This window comes from Crotalus tigris, unplaced genomic scaffold, assembly GCF_016545835.1.
Source record: "Crotalus tigris isolate CLP2741 ecotype Arizona unplaced genomic scaffold, ASM1654583v1 scf7180000024362.2655971311:6658466, whole genome shotgun sequence".
NCBI lineage: Eukaryota > Metazoa > Chordata > Lepidosauria > Squamata > Viperidae > Crotalus > Crotalus tigris.
The window spans coordinates 3267518-3280257 of record NW_024100530.1 but is presented as its reverse complement, the minus strand read 5'-3'; the positions used below and the strand labels follow the sequence as shown (position 1 = coordinate 3280257).

General features: G+C 42.7%; 1 protein-coding gene across 1 annotated transcript; it reads left to right on the top strand.

The window, feature by feature from the left end:
- The first annotated feature begins 3312 nt into the window (after positions 1–3312).
- On the top strand, positions 3313–12487 carry CMTM3 (CKLF like MARVEL transmembrane domain containing 3). The gene is made up of 5 exons (XM_039327547.1): positions 3313–3621; positions 6948–7103; positions 8817–8912; positions 9273–9393; positions 9669–12487. The coding sequence occupies exons 1-5, from the start codon at positions 3502–3504 to the stop codon at positions 9692–9694; spliced, it is 519 nt and encodes a 172-aa protein (XP_039183481.1). The 5' UTR covers positions 3313–3501; the 3' UTR covers positions 9695–12487.
- The last annotated feature ends 253 nt before the right edge of the window (positions 12488–12740 follow it).

The window sequence follows — 12740 nt, the reverse complement described above, 5'->3', positions numbered from 1 at the left end:
TATTAGGGTGCCTGGTCTTTATTGTGTACATTTTCCTCATTCAGAAAAGTTTTTAAAACGTTAACATTTTCAACAAAATGCCACCTTAAGAAGCCACCACCATTGACTGGGCTGCTTGTAATAACAGAATACTGAGTTCACTCAATGTGCTGGGTTAATATGGGGGTGTTCAATGACTCCCGACTTTCCAATTAAACATTCAGCCTCTGGTCATTCGTTAACACGTTGCACAAATGCAGACACACTCACAACTTGGCAAATCTTAACAGAGCACACAAAAAGCTAAAGTCAGACAGAACAACCTTTTGGAATATTGTCTGACAATGCAGAATGGAGATGTAGCAGTAAGTAACATTTGTATTTTTTTTTGTATCCCACCTTTACTGTTTTTGCACACAACTCAAGCCAGAAAACCTACCCAACATGTCTTTCGCCTTGTATTTTCCCCACAACAACAACAACCACAACCCTGTGAGGCGAGTTGGGCTGAGAGAGAGGGACTGGCCCAAGCTCACTCAATTGGTTTTCAAGGCTAAGGTGGGACTAGAACTCGCAGTCGCCTGCTTTCTAACCTGGCGCCTTGACCATTAGACCAGGGGGTCTTCAAACGTGGCCCTTTTATGACTTGTGGACTTCAGCTCCCAGAAGTCCTCAGCCAGCGTGCCTGGGAGTTGAAGTCCACAAGTCATAAAAGGGCCACGTTTGAAGATCCCTGCGTTAGACCAAACTAGCTCTTATGGAATAACACTACATTTTTCCACCTCTTAATAACATTAAACAAGTTTATTGAGTAATTTCCTTAGGACAACCCCCTCACACATACGCACACGATATTTATGTTTTGGTTCCTAATTCTAACTCAACTTTTGAGTGGCTCATGTAAAAAAGCAGATACCACATTCTTAGCAATAATATTGCAATTACATTTTTGTGGAGGGGGGAGAAATACTATATTCAGGCATGAAGCTGAATATAGTTGGGTGTGCCAAACAAGCCTTAAGACTTGCTTCTCCTTTTCATTCTACACCACAATGAGAAGATCTGAAGATTTTTGCTGAAATTGTACATGTCTTTTTGTGCACCAGGATAAAGCAAATAAAGCCATTCTACAGTTTCTGATCCTGACCTAAGATAAACCAGAGATGAGGAATTGTTGGCTTAAAGGCTTCAGGCAACCCACCAAGCCTTCCTCTGTGTAAATTTTTCCAGTGAACATGCAATATTCCCCAGCTCTGTGACCTCTTGAGAAATTTAAAAATAGGAAAAATAATTTAAAGCCATTGATGAATTGGTTAAAATGAAAACACTGAACTATGTCCTTCTATCTGTTTTTAACTGAAACTTAAAACGATTAAGGTAGGGTAACATAAATGTTTGGAAATACAAAACATGGAAAAGTGGAACAGTATGTGAAGGTAAAGCTTCTTTCAACACAAGCAAACTTAAGGCTTTCAAAAAACCAGGTGAATGGTTAAAAAAAAAAAATCAGAAGTAGAAACTGCCCATGGTGATAGTTCAGAAAAAAGAAAGAATAAGCGTTTTATTGCAAAATGTCAATTTCTGAATCTTAATCACCTTTCTGAAAGTTTCCTACAGTGGAGGCAAAAACCAGGACATATAACTTGATTATTTTTGCTGTTGGCATTTTTTTGCTTGTCTAAACAGGCAATAGTGAAGACAAACTACATTCCTTTGAGTTTACAGCTCCATTTGCTATAAACAATAAAAACTTCTAAAGTAGAATTAAATATATTTCCATGTTATACCTCAAGCAAGCAAAGGAGTATAAGTTATTCATATTTATAAAATCCTGGATCCTCTTTTATCTATAAAGGTTGTTAAACATTAAAAAGCTCGATTATGCCTCCCATATATAATAGATAAGGACTCCCCAAATTCCCAGCTAAATTTGGGTAGGATTTTGGAAGACCCTATAGCAGGGGTGTCAAACTGCTGGCCCGCAAGCCAGATGCATCATAGCGAAACCTTGCCGACAATGGAAAAAAAGTTGTGATACGTTGTGACACGTCACGTGATGTTGCGAGCTTGACACCCCTGCCCTGTAGCATCCTCTTTGTTCTGGATTTTACTGATAGTTAACTTGTCTCCCTTACCTCCCTCCCTTAATCAGGTGAAAATTAAGAAAAAGTATTGTGGTCAGTTTCTTGACCTCGCTGATTCTCAGTAGTCTTCTGAAGTCTTTCTCCGGACACTTCAATCTATTGCAGTGGTTCTCAACCTGTGGGTCGGGATCCCATTTGGGGTCGAACGACCATTTCACGGGGGTCGCCAAACAACGCAGTCCGCCATTTTTTCCCCCTTTTCCTTACCTGTGCTCCTCCCTTTTATTCTGTTGGCTTTTGAAAGCCAATAGAATAGACTCTCTTGAATAGAGTCTAATTCTATTGGCTTTCAAAAGTCAATAGGAATTGTCCAGGCTGTCTCTGCCCTGCTGAGCCCGCCAAAAGTCCCATTCTGCAAACGGGGCTGCACCAGTTGAGTAGTTCTTGACTTACGATCGGTTGAGTAGTCCTCGACTTACGACCAGTTGGGGGTCGCGGCATTAAAAAGGTTGAGAACCACTGGACTAGAAGACCTCCCAAGTTCCTTTCTGTTGTTCTGGATGATCAAGTTAGTGCAGGGATGGCCAAGCTAGGCAACTTCAAAGACTGGTGTCTATGGAGAGTCTCAGTCATCCCAGGTCACCGTTATCCCCAAGGTGCTTTTCCAAAAGGCAACCGGACTCTGTTGTTGATTTCCTTGAAAACGTTTCGCTTCTCGTCCAAGAAGCTTCCTCCGTTCTTGGGTGGGAAGCGAAACATTTCCAAGGAAACAAAGCAAGAAAATCCAGTTGCCTTTTGGAAAAGCACCCTTGGCTTTCAGAGTTGCTGGCTGGGGGGTTCTGGGAGTCAAAAGTCCACGGGGGTCTTCTTAGGGCTGCCCAGGCTGGAGCAAACCCCGCGTTAGCGAAACAAACCTACTTTTTTGTTTGTTTGTTTGGCGCACCAGCCGTTTGCAGGGCGGCAGCGAGTCTCAAGCTTTCCCACGAACACCAGAGGCTGTTCTGGGCGCGGGACTCGCTCGCTGCGACTTCCAAGCGCGGCTGGTCCAGCCAGGCAGGGCTTCGCGCTCCGAGCGGGTCGCGATCCGGAGCAGCTGGCTGCGTAAAAGGGGCGCTTCCGCGCCTGGGCTCTCCAGGCTAGGAGACCCCGCCGCGAGTTCAATTTAGGCGCCGGAGGAAAGAGGAGGAGGAGGAGGAGGAGGAGGAGCCGAGACGGCGAGGCCCCCTCCTTCCCTCCCTCCCTGCCTCTCCCCCAGCCCCGACCCGGATTGGTGGCCGCTCGCAAAGTTTGCGCAAAGTTTGTGCGATCTCCGCCCGGTTTCCGTTTTCCTCCTCCGGAGAGCCAGCGAAGGACTAATCCTGCCCCCCAGCCCACCCCGGGCTTGCGTCGGGCGGCGCTGCTTACAAAATCGGCGGCGGAATCGCTTCGCAGGCGAAGCATGGAGCGCTGCGAAGGGGAAGAGCCGGAGGCGGCCGAGGCGCCGCCGGGGACGCGCCTCTTGCTGGCCTTCAAGGCGTTCCTGAGCTCCCGCAAAGGGCTGCTGCTGCTGGCCCAGGCGGTAAGCGCGGGCGTGGGGGGGGGGGAGGCAGGGGAACGGCGCTCCCCATTGCAAAGTTCAGACAAGGGAGCTGATCGGGTGGGGAAGGCAGAGCGGTGAGCTCACCTCTGCCAAAGAAAGGGAGAAGCCCTGGCCGGGCGCAGCGTTCAGACGACGCTTTCTTGCAACCACCGCGCCTGGAGGGGGGAGTTTGGCAATCTTTGCCAAAGCGGGGATGATTGCCAAGGGGTCGCTTCCTTGGAGAAACCGGGGAGAATTTTCCTCCCCCCCTCCAAGATAGACCTGCCACGCCCCCCCTCCCCCGGCGGAGCCCCTTGCGTGTTGCACACCCGCGAGAGAAGGCGGCGTTCCCACGACACGCTGCGCTGCGACGCTCCCAGCCCCGTTCTAGCAGCGTTATGGAGTGGGTTTTCCCAACACACACTTATGCCCAATCTTGAATTAATCGGGAATAACAGAATAAAAGCACCACCAGGGGATATATTTCCTAAGATGGTTGGGTAATAGGGGAAACAGCAACGTCTGGACTCTGCAGAGCTATCCAGCTGAGCTCTGGAGGAGCAGGGTGATGGGACTGACTCAGTCCGAGAAATAGGAGGATCCTTGATCTGTAAGAAGATGAGGAAAAACTACTGGAAAACTCACAGAAGTTCAGAAACTGTTACCATACTAGTTTTACATTTTCCTAAACCGGAGTTTGCTTGACTGTAGTTCATTGGAAAAAAATGCACTGGCTGACAAAGCAATGCACAGACATAGCAAAACGCATGGTGCCAAGTATGACATAATCGGTGTCAGTTCTAGTCCCGTAATGTAAGATTTCTGCAGCTTGCCCTAAGCCTCTTCAGACCTGACAACCAGCAAGGTTATGAATGTGGCTTGCTAAAGCCAAACCTAGTGAACATTAACCACGGATGTTTCAAAGGTGCTTTTCCGAAAAGCACCTGGACTGTCTTTGTTTTTATTTGAAGACGTTTCGCTTCTCATCCAAGAAGCTTCATCGGGTTCTAGCCAGAAGCTTCTTGGATGAGAAGCAAAACATCTTCAGAGAAAAAACAACAAAAGAAAATCCAGTTGCCTTTTGAAAAAGCACCTTTGGGACAACCATGGCCTGGATGACGGAGACTCTCCATAGATATTAACCACAGATTAAGGTGCTAAACCTGCTGAATCTATCATGCTAAACCTGCTGAATCTAGCCATATCAGGAAAGATGACGGGATTAACAAAAGCACAGATTTTAACTGCCTATCAACCGTAAGTAGCTCAGAAAAATCAGAAATATCTCCAAGAGGAACAATGGTAAGTAAATCAATCAAGCAAAAAAGTCACTCGCCCTTCCCATCTAATCTAGGAAAATTACCCTTTGCTCTTCTGTACCTGATTCTAAGATTCTGCGCAGGTTAGATAGGGAATCCTTGACTTATAATTGCAATTCCCGCCAGAACATTTGTTGCTAAGCAAGGAGTTTTTAAGTGAGCTTGTGCCTGATTTTATGACCTTTTTTGCCATGGTTATTAAACAAATCACTGCAGAAGTTAGGTGACTCAGATGGTGTTAAGCCTATCCAGCTTTCCCCCCATTGACTTTGTTTGTCAGAAGCTGGCACAAAGAATGATCACACACAACACTGCATCCATGGTAGATACATGCCTGTTGCCAAGTGTTTGAATTTTCATCTCGGGACCATGAGGATGGTGCGTTGGTCATAAGGGTGAGGACATGTCCTAAGTCACTTTTTCAGGGCTCTTGTAACTTTGAATGGTCGCTGAGCGGATGTTTATAAGTCAAGGACCACCTGGGTTTGCCAAAATCCAACAAATTCCCACTAGCAGTTACTGTTTTGTCTATTTACCCTGCTTTCTCTCTAAGACAGGGGTCTTCAAACTTGGCAACTTTAAGACAGTTTATACAACTTACTCGCAAAAACTTCCTGGATTTAAAAAAAAGATACAGGAACTGCTGGGCTTCTTGGAAGTCGTTCTGTCTTTTCGAGTTCTTATTTCACAGCCAGGCTGAAGTTTGCAGTGTTACTTTTTTCGCACCAGGCCCCTTTGCAGAAGCTAAAGGAATAGGAAGTGGTGTCCACCAACCCACAGACAGAGCTTGAGTTTGATTTTTTTAAAGAGTCTTTTAATTTAAAGAAACATTAAACAGAGCTGACAAGCAGCCAGAATGTCTCTGGACTCTTGGGTTTTCCATGAAGTCTTTTTAACAAGTTTTAAAAAAAAAATCTGGATGGAGGTCCGTGGCTGGTTTAGAAAGGGGTCTATTTGTCTCCTGTCCCCCAAAGGCAAAATTAATCAAATAATAGAATCTTTCAGAGGGTGAAACAGGAACAATGAGCAATAGTAAGTGGATAATTGGTGACCGGTCACATCTTCCACAACATCTGTTTTGTGAATGGCTAGGCTCCCCTGGAAACAGTTTTGTGAAAGCATCCACTGTGTGTTCTCACGATTTAGATGTAACCCATCATCTCTCATATCAAGCCAAGGTAGCTCTTTAGGCCCTAATATGCACAACTCACCAAAACTAGCACATAGGGTTTCATGTCCTCAAGAATTTTAGGGTCAACAACTTGCCAGGCGAGTTGCTGACTCTTAAAATGGCGAAAAGTGATGTTCAAGGGCTAATGCTAAACAAGCAATAGGTGGCAGCCTTAAAAGGAATCTGGGAGAAGTCGGAGAGGTGGGTTTGTTTTTTAAATATCTTCAAGTCAGTCTTGATACCTGGTGATTGCAGAGACAAGTCCATGACATAAGCCATGGTGGCACAGTGGTTAGAATGCATTATTGTAGGCTAACTCTACCCACAGCCAGGAGTTCGATTCTGAGCGGCTTGCATCCTTCTGAGGTCAGTAAAATGAGGACCCAAATTGTTGGGGCCAACGTGCTGACTCTATAAACCGCTTAGGGCTGTAAAGCACTGTGAAGCAGTATATAAGTCTTAAGTGCTATTGCTATTGCTACATTTCCTTGGCACCATTTTTTTTTTTTTTGGAAGAGGCTTGTCCTTGCACTCTTCTTAGGGCTAAGAGAGGCAGACTGGCCCCAAATCACTCACCTAGCTTCCATTTCTGTGGCAAGCCTGGAGCTCATGTTGTCCTGAGTTCTAGTCAAGCACACTTAAGCAGTATTAACTAAACCTCCTTAAAAAGAAGTTGAAGAGCCGTTCAAGAACATTCTGAGGGTGAAAGCAAACTTGGATACCAGTCGGGGTGGGATGGGATCTGCAAGAATACTGGGCTGAGTGGAGGCCAACAGATCCTCTGCAGCACATCTGCTCATGGGTAACCGCCACGCTCTTCCGCTTGTGTCCTTCAGGCTCTCTCCTTTACCATCTTCATCTGCTACATCGCTTCCACAGCTGCACCTTTCATGATGGTGCCGTTACTGACATTCCTGCTCGCTCTGTGCTTTTTCGTTTCGTATTCGCTGAAACTGAATGAGAAGTTCCGAGGCATCTATTGGCTTTTGGCGGTAAGTAGCTGAATGGGGTTGACCGCTGCTTGTGATGCAGTTATCAGATGGGCTGGCAGGGTGATTTTGCTGTAGAATAACCAAAGGAACCAGGGAAGGAGAAGAGGGAGATGGTATCACTTCAAAGCATGTTGAGGTTGTGTTTCCATCAGTTCCAGACAACCTGATGATGGGTAGGGAAAAGAAACAACTGGTATTTTGTGCTGCTATTACCTTGAGAGTTCCTCCTGGAACCTGAGATACAGAACACAAAGCACTCCATGCCTGGAGTCAGATGCAGGTAGTCCTTGACTTACGGCCGTAATTGAGCCCAGGAGTACAGCCGTAAGTTGTGCTGGTCATTAAGCAGGTCACCGTTTGACCACGCTCAATATTACATCCTTTTTTTGCAGCAATTAAGTGAATCCCCACACCCATTAAGTGAACACCATGGTCATAAAGCAACTCCATTGTCCACAATGAATGTTTTTTTTGCCAGAAACTGGAAATAAATGCCGTTTTCCAGGGGGAGGGGGAAAGTCATAAATCAAGGATAGATGCTCATAGCACACTGTAAATAGCCATAAATGTGAGCCGGTTACCAAGCCCCCCCCCCTGCCCCCACAAAAAAAATCACATGACTGTGGTGACCATTGGAACTTCAAATCCAGGTCATAAGTAGTCTTGGGAAATCCATCATAACTTTAAACAGCTGTTAAGTAACCAGACATAAGTCAAAGACTACCTGTATTCTACTGCATTCCACAGGTGGCTTTTGAGCAAGCTACCTTTGAAATCTGCTTTCTGAATGATGGGTGGCCTTGCCTGATGGTGAAGCTGGTTGTGATACTGAAAACCCTGCCAGATCTTGAGGAAAACAATCGCTTAAGAGCTTCCTCGTTCTCCACGGTGACCGCCAGGGGATGCTGGCCTTCCAGGAAAACTTACTTTGCAAAACAAAACAGGGGGAGAAAAATACAGCACTGCCGTTGAGTTTTGTTCCACCCCATTTGTTCATTTATTTTCCATTAGCCATCTAATTTACGGTCAAAGACTGCTGTGCTGTAACTCAGATATATAATAATAACTGAGATATTAACCTAGCTGAGCTCTGTAATTCAAATGCCAGTGGTTGTCATCCCCACTAGAAAAAAGAAAGCAGATTTTCTGCAGGCCATTTACATTTGCCTTTCTTCCTTGTGCAGGGAAAAGAAGGCCAGTTAAATGTCTGTGTACTCCAAATATGGACATTGTATTAACATATTTCAGTAATCTCTTTCTGGCCTTCAAAGACTCGGCAGCCCCTGGTGACCAATCTGATTCCTCTTAGTTCAAGGAATAGAGGATTTTATGCTGTGTCCCAGCCAAAGCATTGCTGCACCATCTCATAAATGCTGGGCACAGGACACCCAACAATTAAAGGAGACTCTTGCCACTTATCCCAGCAAGGAGTAAGGATCTTCACCAGATCCTGGCTGGCTGACCGAGTTTGTCAGGAGTTGTGATCTTGACACATCTAAAGTACACCAGGTTGGAAAAGGCTGGCCAGAGCAGAACTAGTGGGTGAGCTGTGGACCTCCAAATATGACTGAATAGTTGCAGGGATCCCTAATAAATCTGACCACAGCTGGTTCAGTCCGGTGAAAACTATAGAGTTCAGCAAACAAGTGAAGTGCCTCAGATTTCCGCATGTAAACTTTTTGTTTATCTTCTTCATAATCTTCTGTTTTGCAGGATTTTTTGTGTGGAATTATTGCTGCTATCATATATTTTGCCATCTCCATTGCTGCTGTTTCTAAATATACGGACACTGCATCGAAGGCAGCGGGGGTAAGCTTCCATTTCTGAGCAGAACTTTGTACACAATGTTTTTTTCTCTCAGCACAGTTAATTTCACAAACCATGCTGGCTGGGGAATTCTGGGAGTTGAAGTCCACAGGTCTTAAAGGTTGCCAAGGTTGGGGAACCCCTGGACTAGAAGATTTCCAAGGTCACTTTCCCATTCTGTTATTCTGTAGTCTTTATTTTGGATGCAAGAGATGAAGACAAGGGAGTCAAGACTAGCAGTGGAGACACTGGATGGGGGCTGAATTCTGTTATTTCTTCCCATTTTAGTTCTTTTCCTCTTCTCCCCCCCCTCCATATTTTAAAAACTCATGTTTTCCGTATCTCCTCTATCTTGATCTTCAGGTGTTTGGTTTTATTGCTACCGTCGTCTACTGTGCCTATGTCTATTTCACCTTTAATGACCTGGCAACATTTTTAAAGCAGGAAGATTCCTCCGAGACCCCCAAACCACAGAAGTCAGAAAGTAGGTTTGAATTGTTCTTGTGTTGCTATTCAGCGTTTCAATGCAACATTGCTACCTAATGATTTGGTGCAGTTGAGGTTGAAGTTCACGCATCTCAAAAGTTGCCAAGTTTGAAAAATACTGCTCTGGTTTAATGTAAATGAAAAGCTACAATTAACATGGTTACTTCCCATTTATTAGTTGTCATCTACTACCACCTTGCATTTAAAAAAAAAAAGTCCATTCCCTATTCTTAGTATCACAGTTATTCTTCATGTCACTTTTTTTTTTTACAGATGACTCAGATTCAGATTCCGACTGAAACCTCAATGGAAAAGGAGGAAGGTGTAAAGAGGAAAAGAACAAAAGCAGAGGAAAAATGAATGTTTTGAGTATTTTAATCTTTTTCAGTGAACTTGAATATTTTAACAGTGAATTTTACGGATTGTTGTTACAACTGGGATCACCAGAATCATGCTGGGAACATTATTGTGTGTATAATTTACACTGAAAAAGTGGATCTACTGCTGAGGCTCATTCAGCATTGCAGTAGACTTTTCCAGCCGAACCCTTTATGAACAGACTCCTTATGTTATCGGGGTGTATATAGTGTTTATTAACATCATAAAAACATGGACTTTCTTTAGTAGTAAGTAGACATCCTGATCAAGTTTACAAACTTTATTAGTTCTTTAAAAAAAAAAGTTTTCTACTTATACCAAGGTTTTTGTTCTTGAGTTCAGAAGACAATAGCTTGCTTATTTGTTAGAAGGGGCTTTATTGTCAATTTTAAAACTTAGACCGAATTTAAACTCAGGACAAATTCAGCAATAATGGAAATATGTTTAAATCCCTCATGAATAAAGCCAAAGTAAGATGTTTCCTTAAAATCATGTCACATAGTCATTAATTACATGCCTAGACATACCAAGCCTCGTTTTAACAGATCATTCCTCAAGGCCAATCAAATCTTTATTACAGTCATATACCAGCATAAGAAGGGTGAAATATGAACAACAATTTAATAGATAGAAGATAGATAGAGACTGGGGGAAGATTACAGTTAAAAAAAAATAAAGACTAAAAAATAATGTATATATATCATTTAGATTTTTTTAATGTTTTAACTTTATAAATTATTGCTTGTATTCTGGCCTATGACTATAACCAAGATTTGATTTGATTGACTGATAGCTCCACCAGTAATTATGAGAGGTGAGCTATAGAAAGCTATGCAAGACCCAGTGGCCTTTTTTTGAGATGGACAAATTACCAAAAAGAATCTTAAGTATAGTGTGTGAACAAGACAGTCCTGCACCTTCTGGTTGTTTTTTTCCCCCTCCCATATACCAGCAGTCGTTAGTCCACACTTAACAGCTGCTCTGTTTAGCAACGGCTCTAAGTTATGACAGTGCTGAAGAAGTACCTTCACAACCATTGCAGCATCCCTGCAGTTTTGTGATTGCCATTTGCGTACTTTGCAACCAGCAGGTGGTTTATGAACATCACAGTCCTGCAGTCCACATAATCATTTGTGCCCTTCACAACCAGCTTCTGACAAACAAGAGTCCATGGAGAAGCTGTCAGTAAAAATCCAAGTCGTAGTCGCTTGACGTCTCGCTTAGTGACTTGGGGTGACTCAATAACCACAGCAGAAGTGAGGGCACGCAAGTCTGTTTTAGTCACATGATGTTTCCCTTAACAACTGCATTGCTTAGTAAGAGTTGCCAGTCCAAATAGTGATAGCTCAACAAGGGCTAATAATGAAGGAAACTATGATGCAATATATCATTACACCATATTTAATATGCTTAGTACCAATTTGTATTAGTTTTGCAGCTAGGTTCAGTTATCAAGACAAAGCAAACGTGACTTTTGATAAATCCTGCAGGCGGGTCCTAAAAATAAAAGGAAAGACTCAGCAGGCTGACTTCTGAACTGGGTTAACGTAACAGTTCCGTATATGTTTCTCTGGAATTCCCCTGAGGATCGTTTTACCGTCTTTGCTTCTTTTTATATAGTCATTTGCATGTGGTTTAATCTGTGATATTTTTTTTTTCCAATTGACGGTAACCTAGTGGTGCAGGTTAAACGGAACAAGGAATGCATTTTGGAACTGTAGGTGGAGTAAATCTATTTTCATTTTAAGGTGTTCACTAGCTTTCATATTATTTAAATATCTGCACTATCTGGAAAGATCTGGGTATTTTAGATGTGAGAACAATCATAATGGCCTATTCTTGGTTACGTTAATAACTTTTATATTAATCTCATTCAGGGAAACAATTCAGGCCTTTTCTTGTTCAAAATAATCTTTGCATTACAGATTTCAGACCTATTTTGGTCTATAATTCAGATACTTAGTCACAATGGGATTCAAAACCTGAATAATGTGCAAAGTTGCAGGGGACAAGTATTTTTGATCAGCTGATGAAAAACAATGTCCAAGAACTAACATTTGATTATAAAATTGGAACATTGCAGAAATGGAAAGAGAAAGGGTATGCAGTGTTTCACTGGCTGGCATGTAGCGGTAATGTATCTGTGAAAATCAATACTAACAGAATCATAAAAACGAAGGCTATTAAGTCTTAATTTGTCTGTTTCTTAAATAACATCTCTGGAATATAATTTTACCTGTACAAATTTAATTCCGGAATTTGTACACTGATACAAATGCTTGATTTAAGATTAGGGTAATCTCAGGTTATGCCTAAAACAAATCAGAAACAGCATAAAAATAAAGGTATCCAGAAGCCACTTCATTTACAGTATACAAAATGAGCAGCTCAGTTCCATTGTATTTACTTGCATGATTTAGACACAGTGGTGTGATTCAGCCAGTTCGCACCACTAAGGCAGAACTGGTAGCTAATTTTTTGTTGCCCAGGCCCAGAATGGACTTCTAGAAGCGGCATCCACACAGAGAGCTGGTTGTTCACATATATGAATCCCACCACTGTTTAGACATACATGCTGCTTATAAAGTGACTGAGAAATGGGTTAATGATTTGATTATGTGAATCTTATGCTATCGAATTTTGTAATCTTTTGATACTATGTTAGTCTGTTTTTACTGTAAGTGTATTTTATTAAAAAGGTACTTTTGCCTCAAGCCATTTACTTACTGTGCAATTGAATCCGCAAGGTATTCGCATCAAGGGAAATTTGATGGGTATCCATAATTGGCCAAGTAATGGTTTAAGTTTTTTTAAAAATAAAAAAAAATTAGCCGCTTACATATAGAGAGAAGTTGCTAACAGTAGTAAGGGTTGCATGAGAGTTGAACAATTATACATTAAAGCTGAGGGATTCAATCAGAAGATACTCCTCTTAAACTTGGAACATCAAGATCCATTGATCAAGGC